This window comes from Myxine glutinosa, chromosome 7, assembly GCF_964187855.1.
Source record: "Myxine glutinosa chromosome 7, kmMyxGlut1.1, whole genome shotgun sequence".
In the NCBI taxonomy this organism is placed as follows: domain Eukaryota; kingdom Metazoa; phylum Chordata; class Myxini; order Myxiniformes; family Myxinidae; genus Myxine; species Myxine glutinosa.
This window is the reverse complement of record NC_136267.1, coordinates 16,745,545-16,759,841: the sequence shown is the minus strand read 5'-3', so window position 1 is coordinate 16,759,841 and position 14,297 is coordinate 16,745,545. Positions and strand designations below refer to the sequence as shown.

The 14,297-nt window shown below is 44.8% G+C and overlaps 1 protein-coding gene across 1 annotated transcript in view; it reads left to right on the top strand.

The window, feature by feature from the left end:
• Positions 1-13,180, top strand: part of LOC137431017 (uncharacterized) — a 47,291-nt gene extending 34,111 nt beyond the window's left edge. The window contains exon 6 of the mRNA XM_068121872.2: positions 9,676-13,180. Coding sequence (XP_067977973.2) covers positions 9,676-9,899 — 224 coding nt within the window. The 3' untranslated portion in view covers positions 9,900-13,180. The remainder of the gene's footprint in view (positions 1-9,675) is intronic.
• Positions 13,181-14,297: the final 1,117 nt, after the last annotated feature.

Here is a 14,297-nt window from a genome sequence, read left to right as displayed (position 1 = left end):
ACAGCCATTCGTTGGTGGATTTACTGGTATGTTTAGGGTCATTGTCATGTTGCAAGGTCCACCTTCGGTTGAGCTTCAACTTGCCGACAGATGGCCTCACATTATCCTCAAGCACCCTCTGGTACAATGAAGAATTCATAGTGGATTCTATGATGGTGAGCTGCCCAGGCCCTGATGCAGCAAAGCTGCCCCAAACCATAATATTTCCACCACCATGCTTTACAGTTGGTATCTGGTTCTTGTGGTCAAATGCTGTCTTTGGTTTTCGCCAAACATGTCTTCTGGTACTGTGGCCAAATAGCTCTACCTTTGACTCATCTGTCCAGAGCACATTGTTCCAGAAGTGCTGGTATTTGCCTAGGTGGTCATTGGCAAACTTTAGTCTTGCCCTGATGTTCTTTCTGGATAGCAAAGGTTTCCTCCTAGCACACCTCCCATGTAGATCAAATTTGTGCAGCCTCTTTCTAATGGTAGACTCGTGCACTTTGACATCAACAGTGGCAAGACCTACCTGTAGGTCCCATGATGACATTCTGGGGTTCTTAGAGATTTCCTTCAGCATCTTGCGGTCTGCTCTCAGGCTGATCTTGCTGGGGCGGCCTGGCCTGAACAAGTTGGCAGTTGCTTGGAATGTTCTCCACTTGTAGATGATTTTCCGGACAGTCGAATGATTGATTTCAAATTTTTTTGAGATCTTTTAAAATCCCTTCCCAGACTCGTAGGTATCTATAACCTTCTTTCTGAAGGCCTCAGAGAGCTATTTTGATCTGAGCATGGTGATGCCGCACACTTCAACAACAAAGAGCAAACCAAACTAAATGTCTGAGGTTTAAATAAGACTGGTTCCTCCAAGATCCTCTCTAACGATGTTCTAATCATTTGCACCTGAGCTGGTGCACCTGATTCTAATTTTAGGTATTTGAAGTAGTGATAAATGTAGGGGTGTACTTACTTTTTCCACATGCGAAATTTGCATTTATGTCTATTTAAATTATACAATGGACTACAAAATGTAAATGTTTCATGATATTTGTTATATTATATGACCTTTATCTATCAATATTGTTGAAATGAAGATCAAATAGATGTATGTTGTGTTACGGATTCGTCATTTCCGGTGTTGTGGTTTTCATCCACTTGAAACATTTCTGATTCTATGTATTATTATTATTATTATTATTATTATTATTATTATTATTATTGTTTGAGGGAAATAGCCATTATTATTGTCAAAAGGTAAAAAGGTTAATGTTAAATGAAACAGGAAACCGGATCGGGAACCGGAAGACGAAGAAGAGGAGGAGGTGAGAGAAAAGAAAGGAGCGAAAAGTCGGACAAGAAGCTGGTTGCTTTGCGTTCTGGATCTAACGTTGTCGAGCAAGAGTCACGAGTGAACTTTGAATTTCCTGGATAGGAATTCCTGCGATAGGGGTTATCGCTGTGACTGATCAACCTGGGTGTCAGGTTTAGCATTGGGATTCTGAAGAATCATCGCCGGGTCGTCGCGACTCGAGAACGAGCCGTCGGCCATTTTGATTCGTGCGCTTCGCGCGTCAAGCGAGGTGTTTGCTTCATCAGCCATTTCCACCGCTTTCAGACGTATCTGATGTGTGTGTGTGCACCGTGGCTTTTGGAAGATTAATTTGCGGTTCGCCGACTGAGCCGTGAAAGTTCAGACCTGGAGGGTGCCTTTGGATTTCCCATTCGCCTTGAGTTTGCCTTACGCAGTGGCGCCTTTGGATTTCCCATTCGCCTTGAGTTTGCTTTTCGCAGTTTTGGACCACGTGACTCTTTGCGCCGCTTTGGCCGCATACGCCTTTCTGCTGTTTTGGCGGTGTGACCGGGCCCGTCATGTGAACGGGGTTCGGGTTTCGATTCGACATCGCTCTAATGATCACTGGAGGGGATCAACTTTGAGCTATAGAGACATTGGGGAATGTTCTTTTTTCACTCACTTGGAGCACAGTGAGTTATCCTATACTAGCTGATGGTACCATCATAAGATGTGTTGATTGTACTTTTGATTGCTATTATTGTTGTATCGTTATTCTTGTGTGATTTTTAATACAATATTTATTTGTTGATAACCATTGGTGTGGTTTCCCTATTGCTTTTTGACACAGAATAACATATTTTTCTGCTGTGGCTCCTCTCGGGGCTCGGAGGTACACCCTGACCAGGGGGTCGGGGAGGAGCACGTAACAGTTGAAATATGTTGAAAAAGTCAAAACTTTACACGGGGTGCACTTACTTTTTCACGTGACTGTAGGTACAGGTAGAGGTATTTATAAAAACCCATCTTTCACCAGCCATGCATAAAGCAGCTGGACGTATGCAAAATACACATCTACGAGCCGCGAGTTTTTTTTTGTTTTGTTTTTTTGTTTTTTTTGTATACTGGATCGAGGCTCGTGAAAGAGCTAACATTTATTTCACAAACAAATCAACCAGACAAACAAAATATATAAAAAGAGGGAGCGGAAGACAAGATGGGGAGAGAAGGGGAAGCACACAAACACAACATTTGAGAGCAGGGAGATGTGTGGGAGGGAGAGGGCTTGCAGGGGGGAGGCGTGGGAAGGGGGGGGGGGGTAGTATAAAACACAAGGACACCAAGGACTTCCAGGACAGAAGTTGGTATTTCAAAAAAGTGGATTTGGGGTGAAATTAGCGGGGGTAGAAAAGATCAAGGTTTTGGATGGGGGAAGATAAGAGATGGTGGTGAACAGCTGTTTTAAAGACCTGGAGGGTGGAGTGGGATTGAAGAGAGTGAGGGAGTTTGTTCCAGAGGCGGGAGAAAAGAGGAATGAAGGAGTGAAGGTGAGCAGAGAGCCGAGATTTCGGCAGTTTAACCATCAGAGGCTTGCTGGCAGATCTTGTGCGACCTGTAGGAATATTTGGGGGACAGAGCCCAGAGAGAGAGCTGGGGGGGGGGGGGCAAGGCCAGAGAGGAGTCGGTAGAAGACGGAAAGACCACCAACCTCCCTGCGGTAAGTGAGTGAAAGGCCCTTGGAGTTAGCTTCATCGCGGGAGATTCCAATGATTCTGAACGCTTTGGTTTCAACAGCGTGAAGACGAGCTAGGTGTGAGGCAGGAGCACCATCCCAGAGGGGAGAGCAGTATTCCATTGAGCTGCAGATGAAAGCCTTGTATGTGGTGAGGAGCTCAGGTGTGCCAAGGAAGGACTTCGCACGACGGAGGATGCCCAGTCGGCGACTGGCTTTGGAGGCCAGATTTGAAATGTGGTTTTCCCAGGAAAGATCGTGGCAGATAGTGAGACCCACAAGCTTGAGTGACAGAACTTCTTGGAGAGGATTATTCAGAAAGTGGATGGGAGGGTTGTCCAGTCGGTCTTTTCGGAGAGACATCGTAAGAGTGTGAGATTTGTCAGGATTGAAAGACATGTTCCACTTGTTTGCCCAGTCTGTGATTTTGTCCAGGTCTGCAGAGAGTGAGGATGAGGAACGGAGCGACAGAGAGTAGAGTCATCAGCAAAGAGATAGAGAGGATTTTCAAGAGAGTCAGAGAGATCATTGATGAAGACCAGAAATAGCACAGGGCCCAGAACACTGCCTTGGGGAACTCCAGCCTGAACAGGAAGAGGAGATGAGAGAAACCCATTCAGGGCCACACGTTGACTACGACTAGAGAGGAAGTCCGCCAGCCATGCGTGGAGATTTCCATGGATACCAAAGGAGGAGAGTTTGGTGAGCAGAGCGGGGTGCCAGACCGTATCGAAGGCACGTGATATGTCAAGGGAGACAGCTCTAATTTCCTCTTTGGCATTGAGGACCTCCATCCATTGTTGAGAAAGCAGAAGCAGCATGTCCAGAGTAGAGTGACCAGGTCTGAAACCAAATTGATGATCAGAGATCAAGCCAATGGAGAAGAGGAAAGATTTCATATCTGAAGCAATGATGGATTCCATGACTTTGCTGATAATTGGGAGAAGGCTGATTGGTCTGTAGTTGCTAGGATCTGTTTTTGCACCTTTTTTATGCAATGCGGTGATGTTGGCTGATTTCCAAGCAGATGGCAGATGACCTTGAGCAAAGGAGAGGGTGAAGAGAACAGAGAGAGGGAGTGAAAGAGCGGAAGAACAGGATTTTAGGACCCGTGGGCTGATGCCGTCAGGTCCAGTTGCAGAATCAGAGTCGAGGGTTGACAGAAACTTTTCCACCTTGTCAGGAGGAAAGGACACAGAGTCCAGGAGCAGCTGGGTATGACTGGGTACGGTGGGTACAGAGAGGGATGGGTTTGGGACACAAGATTTAGAGGCAAACACAGAGTTGAGGCATTCAGCTTTTTCACGTGCGGAGTCAGCTGTGTAGCCGTTTGAGGTGAGGGAGGGGATGGAGGGGGAACAAACACCAGAAACAGATTTGACCAGACGCCACCAGGATTTGGAAGAGGGAGACAGATAAGAGAGTTCGGTCTTGAGAACGGAGAGATATTGTTTCCTGGCTCTCCCGAGGGTGGACACACACTTGTTTTGGGCTTTGTGAAAGGAAATGAGATTTCCTTCTGTTGGATTTGCTTTCCAGGAGACAAAAGCAAGTTGTTTCTGGGCAACAGCCTCACCACAAGATTCCGTGTACCATGGACGGGAGGAAGGGTATGACAACTGAAGACGAGATGGGATAAATCTGTGCATGAGAGAGAGCAATTTACTTTGGAAGAATTCCCAGGATGAGTTGATGGCAGAGGCGGTAGAGATGGGAGACCAGTCCAGATGATTGATGGCTGCTTGAAGACCGTGCCAGTTGACCTGAGTGAAATGCCAGACTCGTTGGCGCTGAGGAGGCTCTCTGAGAATGGTCAGAGAGATGTCCACTTTAACAAGCACATGATCAGATGAGCCGATTTGAGCAGAAGAAGAGCAGCAGACATTTTTAGGGAAGTTAGTCATAACCAAGTCCAGAAGAGGAGATGCTCCGTTGACTGAGATCCGGGTCGGGAAATTGACAGATTGTGTCAGTCCCAGTGAGTCGCAGAAGTCCTTTGCTGAAGAGCCATGGCTGGTGAGAGAGGTCCCCATACCCAGCCAACTGGCATGGTGACAATTGAAATCACCACATATGATTGACCTGCTTGACATCACAGCTTGACCTGCTTATACATTCACTGGTGTGTGATTTGCGTTGCATGGCTTTTGCGGCTGCAAATTTTAGCCAGACTATAATCGAGAGCTTCGTGGGATGTTCCATCAGCGACAAAAACAAGTCAACCCCGCAAATTATAGAATGCAAATGATTCATTAAATCTATTATTGAAATTGGCAGATACGCTCGATACGGCATCATCCGATAACATCCCCACAAAAAATGTCAGGGGATTCACCCCTCCAACAGCTACCCACAATGCTCGCAATCTTACATATCCAGACAGTGTCCTCGATCATTGTTCTCTTCCCGTTGCTTTGACCTGTGGTTTTGACTTGCTCTGCTCATCGTTCAATCAAGGCCCCCAAGCACAAGAAAAGTGCCGCAGATGTGTGGACTAACAAGAGGCAGAAGGAAGTGATGAGCCTCAGCAACAAATTGGAGCTGCTCGACCGGCTTTCCAGAGGAGAGAGTGCGGCCTCTATGGGCAGGCATTATGGCCTCAACGAATCCACCATTCGCTACATATGGAGGCAGGAGAAGGCAATTCGTGAGAGTGTTTCAGCGAGCGCTGTATCGAGTATGAAGGTGGTCACCCATGTCTGGGATGTCCACATAGAAAGGATGGAGAAGGCTCTCAGCATATGGATCGAGGACAACACACAAAAGCGTATCCCTTTGGGTGGACCTCTCATTCGCACAAAGGTCAAACTAATTTACAATCATCTGTCTTGCACAGGTGGTGCTACCATGAGTGATGTGCCAAGCGATGATGGTACAAGCAGCGTGACTTCATTCACTGCAAGCAGGGGATGTTTCCATCATTTCAAGGAGTGGTACTGCCTCAAAAATGTGAAGCTGGCAGGGTGGCGTGCCTCAGCGGACCACGGGGCGGTAAAAGTATTCCCAGCTCAACTCACGAGGATGTTCAAAGAGAAGGGTACCTCCCAGAGCATGTGTTCAACGCTGACGAGACTGGCCTCTTCTGTAAAAAGATGCCCACGAGAACTTTCATCTCGAAGGAGATTCAGGAGACATCATCGGGATTCAAGGCTGCCTAGAACTAAATATCTCTTCTCCTCTGTGCAAATGAAAAAGGGGACCTCATGCTGAAACCCATGATGTTGTACCGTTCCTTGAACCCACGTGCTCTCAAGGGCAAGAACAAGCAAACTCTGCCCATGTTTTGGAAAGCCAACAGGAAAGCCTGGGTGACGACAGCAATCTTCTTGGACTGGTTCCATAATTGTTTTATCCCTCAGGTGGAGAGGTACATGGTGGACAAAAACCTTGCGTTCATGGTTCTCTTGCTCCTGGACAATGCTCCTGGCCACCCTGCGGAAATGGACGTGGCTCACCCAAACGTCGGTGTGATCTTCCTGCCGCCCAACACCACCTCCTTCATCCAGCCACTCAACCAAGGTGTGATTTCAACGTTTAAAACGTATTACACCCGTCGTACCTTTTGCTGCATTTTGGATGCGATGGACCCAGGGCTCACCGTCGGGCAGTGTTGGAAGGATTTCAACATTGCCCACTGCATCGGCGCAATCAAGGAGTCGCTGAATGAGGTGAGAGCCTACACTATCAACGCGTGCTGGCACAACCTGTGACCACAGGCAGTCAGAAATTTTACTGGCTTTCCCAATAACATGGAGGAGAGGCATGTGATTGTCGGGTTGGCACGGCAGTTGGGAGGGGAAGGATTTGATGACATGCAGCCTAAGGAGTTGGAGGAACTCTTTGCCTCACATGGCGACAACCTCACTGAGGACGAGTGGGAGGCCATTATAACGGTTTCCGAGGAGGAGGAGGTGGGCAGTGATGAGGAAGAGGTGCCAAGGTCTAACCTCGCAGTCCAGTTGCTGCATGGCATGCGGGCGCTTGTCAACAAGTTGGAAGATGCTGACCCAGTCATGGAGAGGTACCTCAATTTCAAGAGGGGCTTGGGTGATTTTCTTCTCCTCTACAAAGAGCTGCATCGAAACCTGCGGCAATCTGCCAGGCAGCTCTCCATTACCGATTTCTTTCACCCTGCTCCCTACACCTCAACACCACCAGCACCCTCCTTTCTTGCCGTCCTCTCAGTGTCCTCACCAGTGTCCTCACCAACACCCTCAACTGCTGCCTGTCCTGCCTCTCCCTCTGTGCACATTGCAGGATTATCATTTGGGTCATCTTCAGAGTTCGAGGAATTCATTGGACTTTAATTAATCACCATCATAATCATTTGAAATTTGCTTGTGTTTGTAAAAAAATTTGAACAGTACATGATGGTGTTTTTTTTAACTTTCACGGTAAAGTATGGTTAAGTACTTTTAATAAACTGTAAGCGCATTCCTTCAATAAATTGGAAATGGTACCTGGTGTTGTCATCGTTTTTATTTGTAAGCATTTTTTTTAATGAAACTCTAATCATGTGCATTTGCGGTCGAAAACATTTTAAACTTAAAAAAAAATTCCTCCATGAATCAGGAACTGCCGGGAACCTATAACATATCCCCCTTTTCCCTAATGAAACAATGCCGCGGCATACATTCGTGGGATTTTCATCAACCTTCGCGGATAATTATCGTCGACATTCTCTGGATTTGCCTCACCATTCATGGATTTTGCCTCGCCATTCGTGGATTTTGCTTCGCCATTCGTGGATTTTGCCTCGCCATTCGTGGATTTTGCCTCGCCATTCGTGGATTTTGCCTCGCCATTCGTGGATTTTGCCTCGCCATTCGTGGATTTTGCCTCGCCGTTCCCTGTTTGGTCCTCTCTATTCATGGATTTTCGTGACTTGGGAACCCATCCCACATTTTTCCATTGAGACAATGCCCCGCTATTCATGCTTTCGCTATTCGCAGATTTTCCAGGAACGAAATCCCCCGTGAATAGTGGGTTCCCACAGTATTCCGCTCCTCGCTATCCCATCTCCAGGAGCTGCATGACGTCATCGCCGGGCACCAAAGGGGGCCCGCCCCCGGTGATGACGCGCACTGAAAGGGAGTACTTAGTTTTCACTCCGATTTCTTGTGTTCTTGTTTGTTTTCTTGTTTATCTGGGCAATATCTCAGCCATCCTTTGAGCTAGGAGGATGAAATTTAGGCACATAGTGACAAAGTGCTTTGGCAAAACGGTATTTTTTAGTTTTTGATTCAGCAATTAATTAATAAATTTCTTATTTATTATCGATTTATTAATTACTTATTTATTTTCTTTCTTATCTGGACAATATCTCAGGCACCTTTTGAGCTAGGAAGCTGATATTTGGACATGACAATGACCAAGTGATTTGGCTATAAAGGATATTTTTGATTTCTTGCTTAATCAATTAATTGAGTAATTATTTAATTTTTCGATTAATTAATTAATTCTTTTAAAGTTACACATTCAAATGAAAAGGTGGTGGTTTAGGTATGCTATTATCCAATTTATTAAGAAATTAATTATTTTTAAATTTTATATTTATTTGTTATAATTACCCAATTAATCAATCAATTATTGTACACCGCTCCCTCCCAATTCCGTCTGCACATGCTGCACGGCGGCATCGCCGGGTGCAGAAGGCGCACCGGCATTATCGCTCGTTGGAGGATGTTGTGTTTTTAAAGCGTAGCCCATAGGGAAAAGCCGTCTATAACAGTGTTTGTCCATCCGTATGTATGTCCCCTCAAACGTATACCAATCAGAAGTGAGGATTTGGTCATATGACAGGGTGATGTGATTACGTCTGATGTCATTACGGCGGTACAGTGGCTGACTCCGCACACCGCCATTTTAATTCCAATTTCGTTCAGGCCGAACATATAGTCGAAACTGTCATATATCGCAATCGCCATGCTCTACCTTTACATTTTTCATTCTGTGTGAAACACAAACAAACAGATTGTTAAAATGAAAATCGAATATCGAAAGCATAGATGTTACGGGTCTTCCAACAATACGGTACGTACTACGTATAGGCCTTAGGCTTCATGCCTCACCTTCGGACCGCTTCAGACAAATTAAGCCCAGGTTTCTCAATACGGTAGTGTATCGTATCAGTAGTATCGTTTTCGTAATAATAATATCGTATTTATAACGATGACACTTCAATCCCAATGTCGCGAATGGAAAGTTACTGGATTGAAGCGTTGTATGGTTCAGGAATCAATGATAAGCGGTGTAACCACGGAAGTAAGGAATTAGCCTGGGTGTTTTTTTTATAGTAATATAATTTTCGTAATAATGATAACGTAAAGTTTATATTATAATAAATGTAACCGTAACACTAATCCCTTCGTAGTGACTGCAAAGTTACTAGAGGTTAAAATATATCTTCTGTGTATTAAATTTGTGGCAGTTTTGTGTCACGCTACATCATTACGTCTATCTTCAACTAAAGTATCAAACAATCCCGGCTACGCCGCTGTTAGACTTTCGGTCTTGTTTTTCTTTTATTTGGCATGGGGGCAGTGTACTTTGAATGTACAGTATCTGTTCTTGTCCACCAATTAGTGCAGTGTAACCTTGGTTAAGTTACGGCATCTTACATTGTTGTTATCCTGATTTGTTTTCTGATGAAAACGGATGTTTTATACAGATTCTACAACAGATACAGTGATGACAAGAAACCAAAATGGATCCACAACGGTGGAAGAGACCAACGACCCATCACCATTCTCTGGATGCCGACCTGCTCTCGCTGCAGCAATCACTCTTAATGTTCTTGCTCTCTTCCCATTCACCATGGTTGTTTTCCTTGTTAAATGTCATCGTGAAAAACGTGTTACACCTCGATTTACTCTTCCTGTGGGAAATTGTTGATTATTTTCAGATATTGTTCCTTTTTACCTGCGATGTCGCAGGTCTACAAGAGCTTTGTGTTACTGTTGTTGTTGTTATTGAAATGAAATATGTTACCGGACCAGACCCACAGACACAAAATGTGATGGCTGCCATCTTGGTTTTCTAGTGGGTCTAACACATTAGGCCTCCAGGCCTCTGCTGAATATACACTGCCCAGGTTTGTTGCGTCTGATTTCCATTGCCTTTCTTTGGGTCGAGTGTTATTCATGATGAGGGACCCCGAAAAAATGTAATCATATGTCAAATAATAGCAAGGTTTAATCAAGCCTGTCAGAACGCACGGTATGCCAGAACACATGGTAATCAAGTGTTACATGACGTAGTCAAGCGTTACGTTACACAATGCTAAAAAAACAACATTTCATAATTTTTGAACGGCCCCATATTAGGTTTAAGCAATCCGTGACTGTGTGACAAATCAGCTCATTCTGATATAACCGTGGAGAGGGTGACATGGATGAGAGGTGTTGACTTAATTTCTATGCCTCCACCGAAAAAAGTCGCCGTAGACATTATGTTTTCGAGTTTGTCGTCCGTCCGTACAAGCTAAACCTCCTTTTTCTCAGCAACTATATGTCCAATTGAGACGAAACTTTCAGGGTAGGAGTGACACCCATGCAGAATCTTTTTATGATAATTGTGACATCATAGGTCACGTGGTATGGCAGCCATGTTGGATTAAAAGCAAATAATTAAAAAAAAATATTTCTCGGAAACCGCAAAATGAAAAACTTTGAAACTTGGCACATTGTCAAGTACTCCCAATGGGGAACAAAAGCATGATAACGATGACATCATAGGTGAAGTGGTATACCAGACAAAAATGTTCTAATCAAATTCCTTATCTTAAAAATCTGAAATTGCATGCACATGATCTATGACCCATTTGTATTGAAATATTAAATTTATGACATCATAGGGCACATGGTTTGGCAGCCATATTGGATTGATGGAAAATATTAAATAATTATATCTTTGAAACCGCTCACCCTATCGATGCGAAATTTTACAAATATCATCCAACAGCACTGTTGCATATAGTTTGAAAATGATGATGTCATAGGTCACACAGTTTGGCAGCGATCTTGGATAGAAGAACGAACCCTATCGGATCAACACGAAACTTCACAAACATGATCCCCTACCCATACATATGCAGAGTGATGGCACCTACCCGTTGTGGGACTATGTGGAGGCATATTGGCGACACAGTCACATTGTTCTAGTTTAAGAGTGCTTTAAATGCACGTTTCCCAATCGGCCTGCTCCCGGATTTTCTCGCAGGCTGTGAAAACAGTGCGATTGGTCATTCCTGATCAAATGTACAGCCACAAACCACATTGCACGATTTAGAACAATACAAGCAATATATTATATAGAGCAATACAAGCTATACATTGTTTTATGTATATGGAACATGTCACGTCATCTCTCGAGGATAGTTTTGCAACTGCCTGAAGGAAATGTGTTTACATGCGGCCTACATAACCTCGGAAAAAGTACTAAGAATGCCAGCTAAGATGTATTGTTGCTGATTGTAGCAATATTGTACATCCAAAGATGGTGTGAGTAGGCCTAAGCATGTTTTCCCAAAAGATCCAGCTGCAAGGAAAATATGGATAGCCAAGGTAAAACTGACCATAGGAAGGTGGAATTGCCCAACTGTTTCAAGTATCATTTGCAGCTCCCATTTTGAATATGATTCATACAACACAGGCCTGTATTCCCAGTTTGGAATAAGTAAATTTAACCGATTAAAAGCCGTCGCGATTCACACGATGACTATTGTTGTGGTTCTAGGAAACGGCCCATAAAGCAATTGCACCCAACATACAGGTCCCTCAGCGTATTTATTTCCATAATATAAGGTTAGAGTAGTCCCTTTCCCAGGTGTAGTGGGTTAGAATGTGATACATTGCGTTGACGAGGGTTAGAGAGGTTTTCTCATTTTCCCCCCATTTTCTGGGGGTTAGTTGTAGATCCTATACGAGCCTTGTGGTGCACTTTATAACGCAGGTGCTAATTAGCATATCGCGCCAAAATCTGGTTTGAATCACGCGCCAATACCCAACGGTCACTTTCCCCCTATCCCCCATAATATTTTACACGACTCCATAAGCACACAACATTTGCCAATAATTTATACACATTTTTATTTACCCTTGGGTTTTATCAACACGTTAATTTCCATTGCATTAAGATATTATACACGCCGTTCATTGCTCCACGACCTGAAAACACCATGACCCACTAACCATGGCGTCGAATCAACCACACGCTAACCTTTCACCTTCTCGTCCATCATCACCTCATGTACGCACACCACGGATGTGTGACACAGCTTTTCTATTCTCTGGACACCAGAGCAGCAGCAACTATTCTCCGGACACCATGCACCTCGGAACAAGTGGGTGCTAATTGGCCATTAGCATCCTGTGGATACATAATTGCTCCGTTCACCCCCTATAAGTAATGAAATGCTCCCAATAATCACGGACACTGACTGGACAAAACTCGATGGGGAGGTCCGGCATGGGCGGGGCATGGCAGAAGTGCGCCAATGGGTGTCCAGGATTCGACCAATATCTCGTTTTTATCCACTTTTAAGTCCCGCCCCTGCAAGGGCTTATAAAAGTGCCATGGGTGAAAGCTCCATGCGTTGGTTCTTGGCTTTGGTCCTACATTGGCTCGGAGTTAGTTTATCCTGTGTCCTTCGCAAACGGCGATTGAGACTGGAGTGTTGTCGTTGGCGTGGTTGAGCTGGGAGCCAAAGCATTGGGGCAGATGGGGTGAACACACCGGTTAGGGCCGAAGCCAAGCCACACATACACACTCTCTTAGTTCTTACACAGTAGGCTATTTATCTCATGAACGACAGATCCCGCTCGGTAAGATAAAGAGGCCGATAACCCTCGCACTTTCTGTTCTTATCTCCCTCTGTGGACGGTCTGACTGGGTACCCATGTTGTGTATAGCCGGTAGGTAAGGCAAAGGTTGCGTTCTGCTCTTGTCCATTTTATTTTCTGTGTCAATATCTCTGATCCATTTTCTCACGATTGCTTGTACATTTTGAATTTCATTTCCCCTTTTTGATCCATTCTGATTTCCCTTCCTGTACATCAAAGTCCTTGAGTTCCCTCCCCCTTTGCATGATCCCGCATTCCACATTTTACACCATAGGTTCTTATAAATAATAAATCCCTTGTTAAATAAATAAATTGTTAAATTACATTTTCAAACTGTCCGTGTTCATAATTTCCCCATTGATCCAGCTCTGCTTACACATTAGATTAGACTGGGAGGTTATAATTCCCCAATTGATTGGATCATTCAAGTCTGGCATGCACCAGCGGTAAGCTCGGCCACCCTAGCTAAGATTGGTGCATAGCTGAGGGCTTGCCCCCCATTGGAAAGCCACCTGGCTCAGGTAAACGGTAGTCAGATGGAGAACCCTGGGACCACATGGTAGACTAATTGTCACTCACGGTTGCCTCGCAACCCGCCATGGTACGAAGTTATTCGTGATCGGCATCAAGCCTGGTAAGGTCGAAGGGGAAGCAATGATCCTGCTTGTAGTAGGCCCAAAACCTGTGGATGTAACATTATCAACAGTTTGATAGGAGTGCTTGCTTGAGTGCTTAAGCTGCTTGGTGAGCACTCTACAGTCTGATTGGTAATGGAATACACCTCTGGATATGTGGGTCAACACTCCACTGCGTGGTGTAACAGGTTAGGGTAGGAAGTTGTAATTTCGGCAGTGTACCGACACACACTAGTTTACTGTGAAAGACCGTAGGATCTTCATATTCATTGTACGTTGTATAATTTGTACATATTGTTGCGGATATGAGGATGGCATTTTTTTGATTGTGTGTATTGGATTGTGGTAAACTGCTGTGTACCATTGGTTGGATATGGCCCCTCTTGCCTCCAGAGTTGTATAAAGGTAAAAAGGGCGTCTCGGTAATTAGTCCATAAAGCATACCCGTCAGCCAATCATAGAATACCCTTGTTCAGTAGCTTATATCTTATTATGTGTCTTAGAGTAAGGCTGTGTCTCCCATTAACTTAAATACTCCATTGCACCAAGAAAAAAGAGATAGATTCCCTTCATTCCCATTCCCAAAACTTCCATTGCCCCTTTCGTCATTGCCAGGCCTCAATTGCCATCACAAATTACATCCCCTCCAATTGCCGCCATTGACCACGAGGCAGGGTCGGAGAAGAAAGGCGTGTCTCCACCTCGTCATAGAGGGGAGGAGTGAGCCAGCCCCACTCGACCAACCATGAACAAGGGGTTTGGCTAGAGAGGGCGGAGGAAGAGCGATCGGGGAGGTTCGCAAAGGTTGAGGGGCG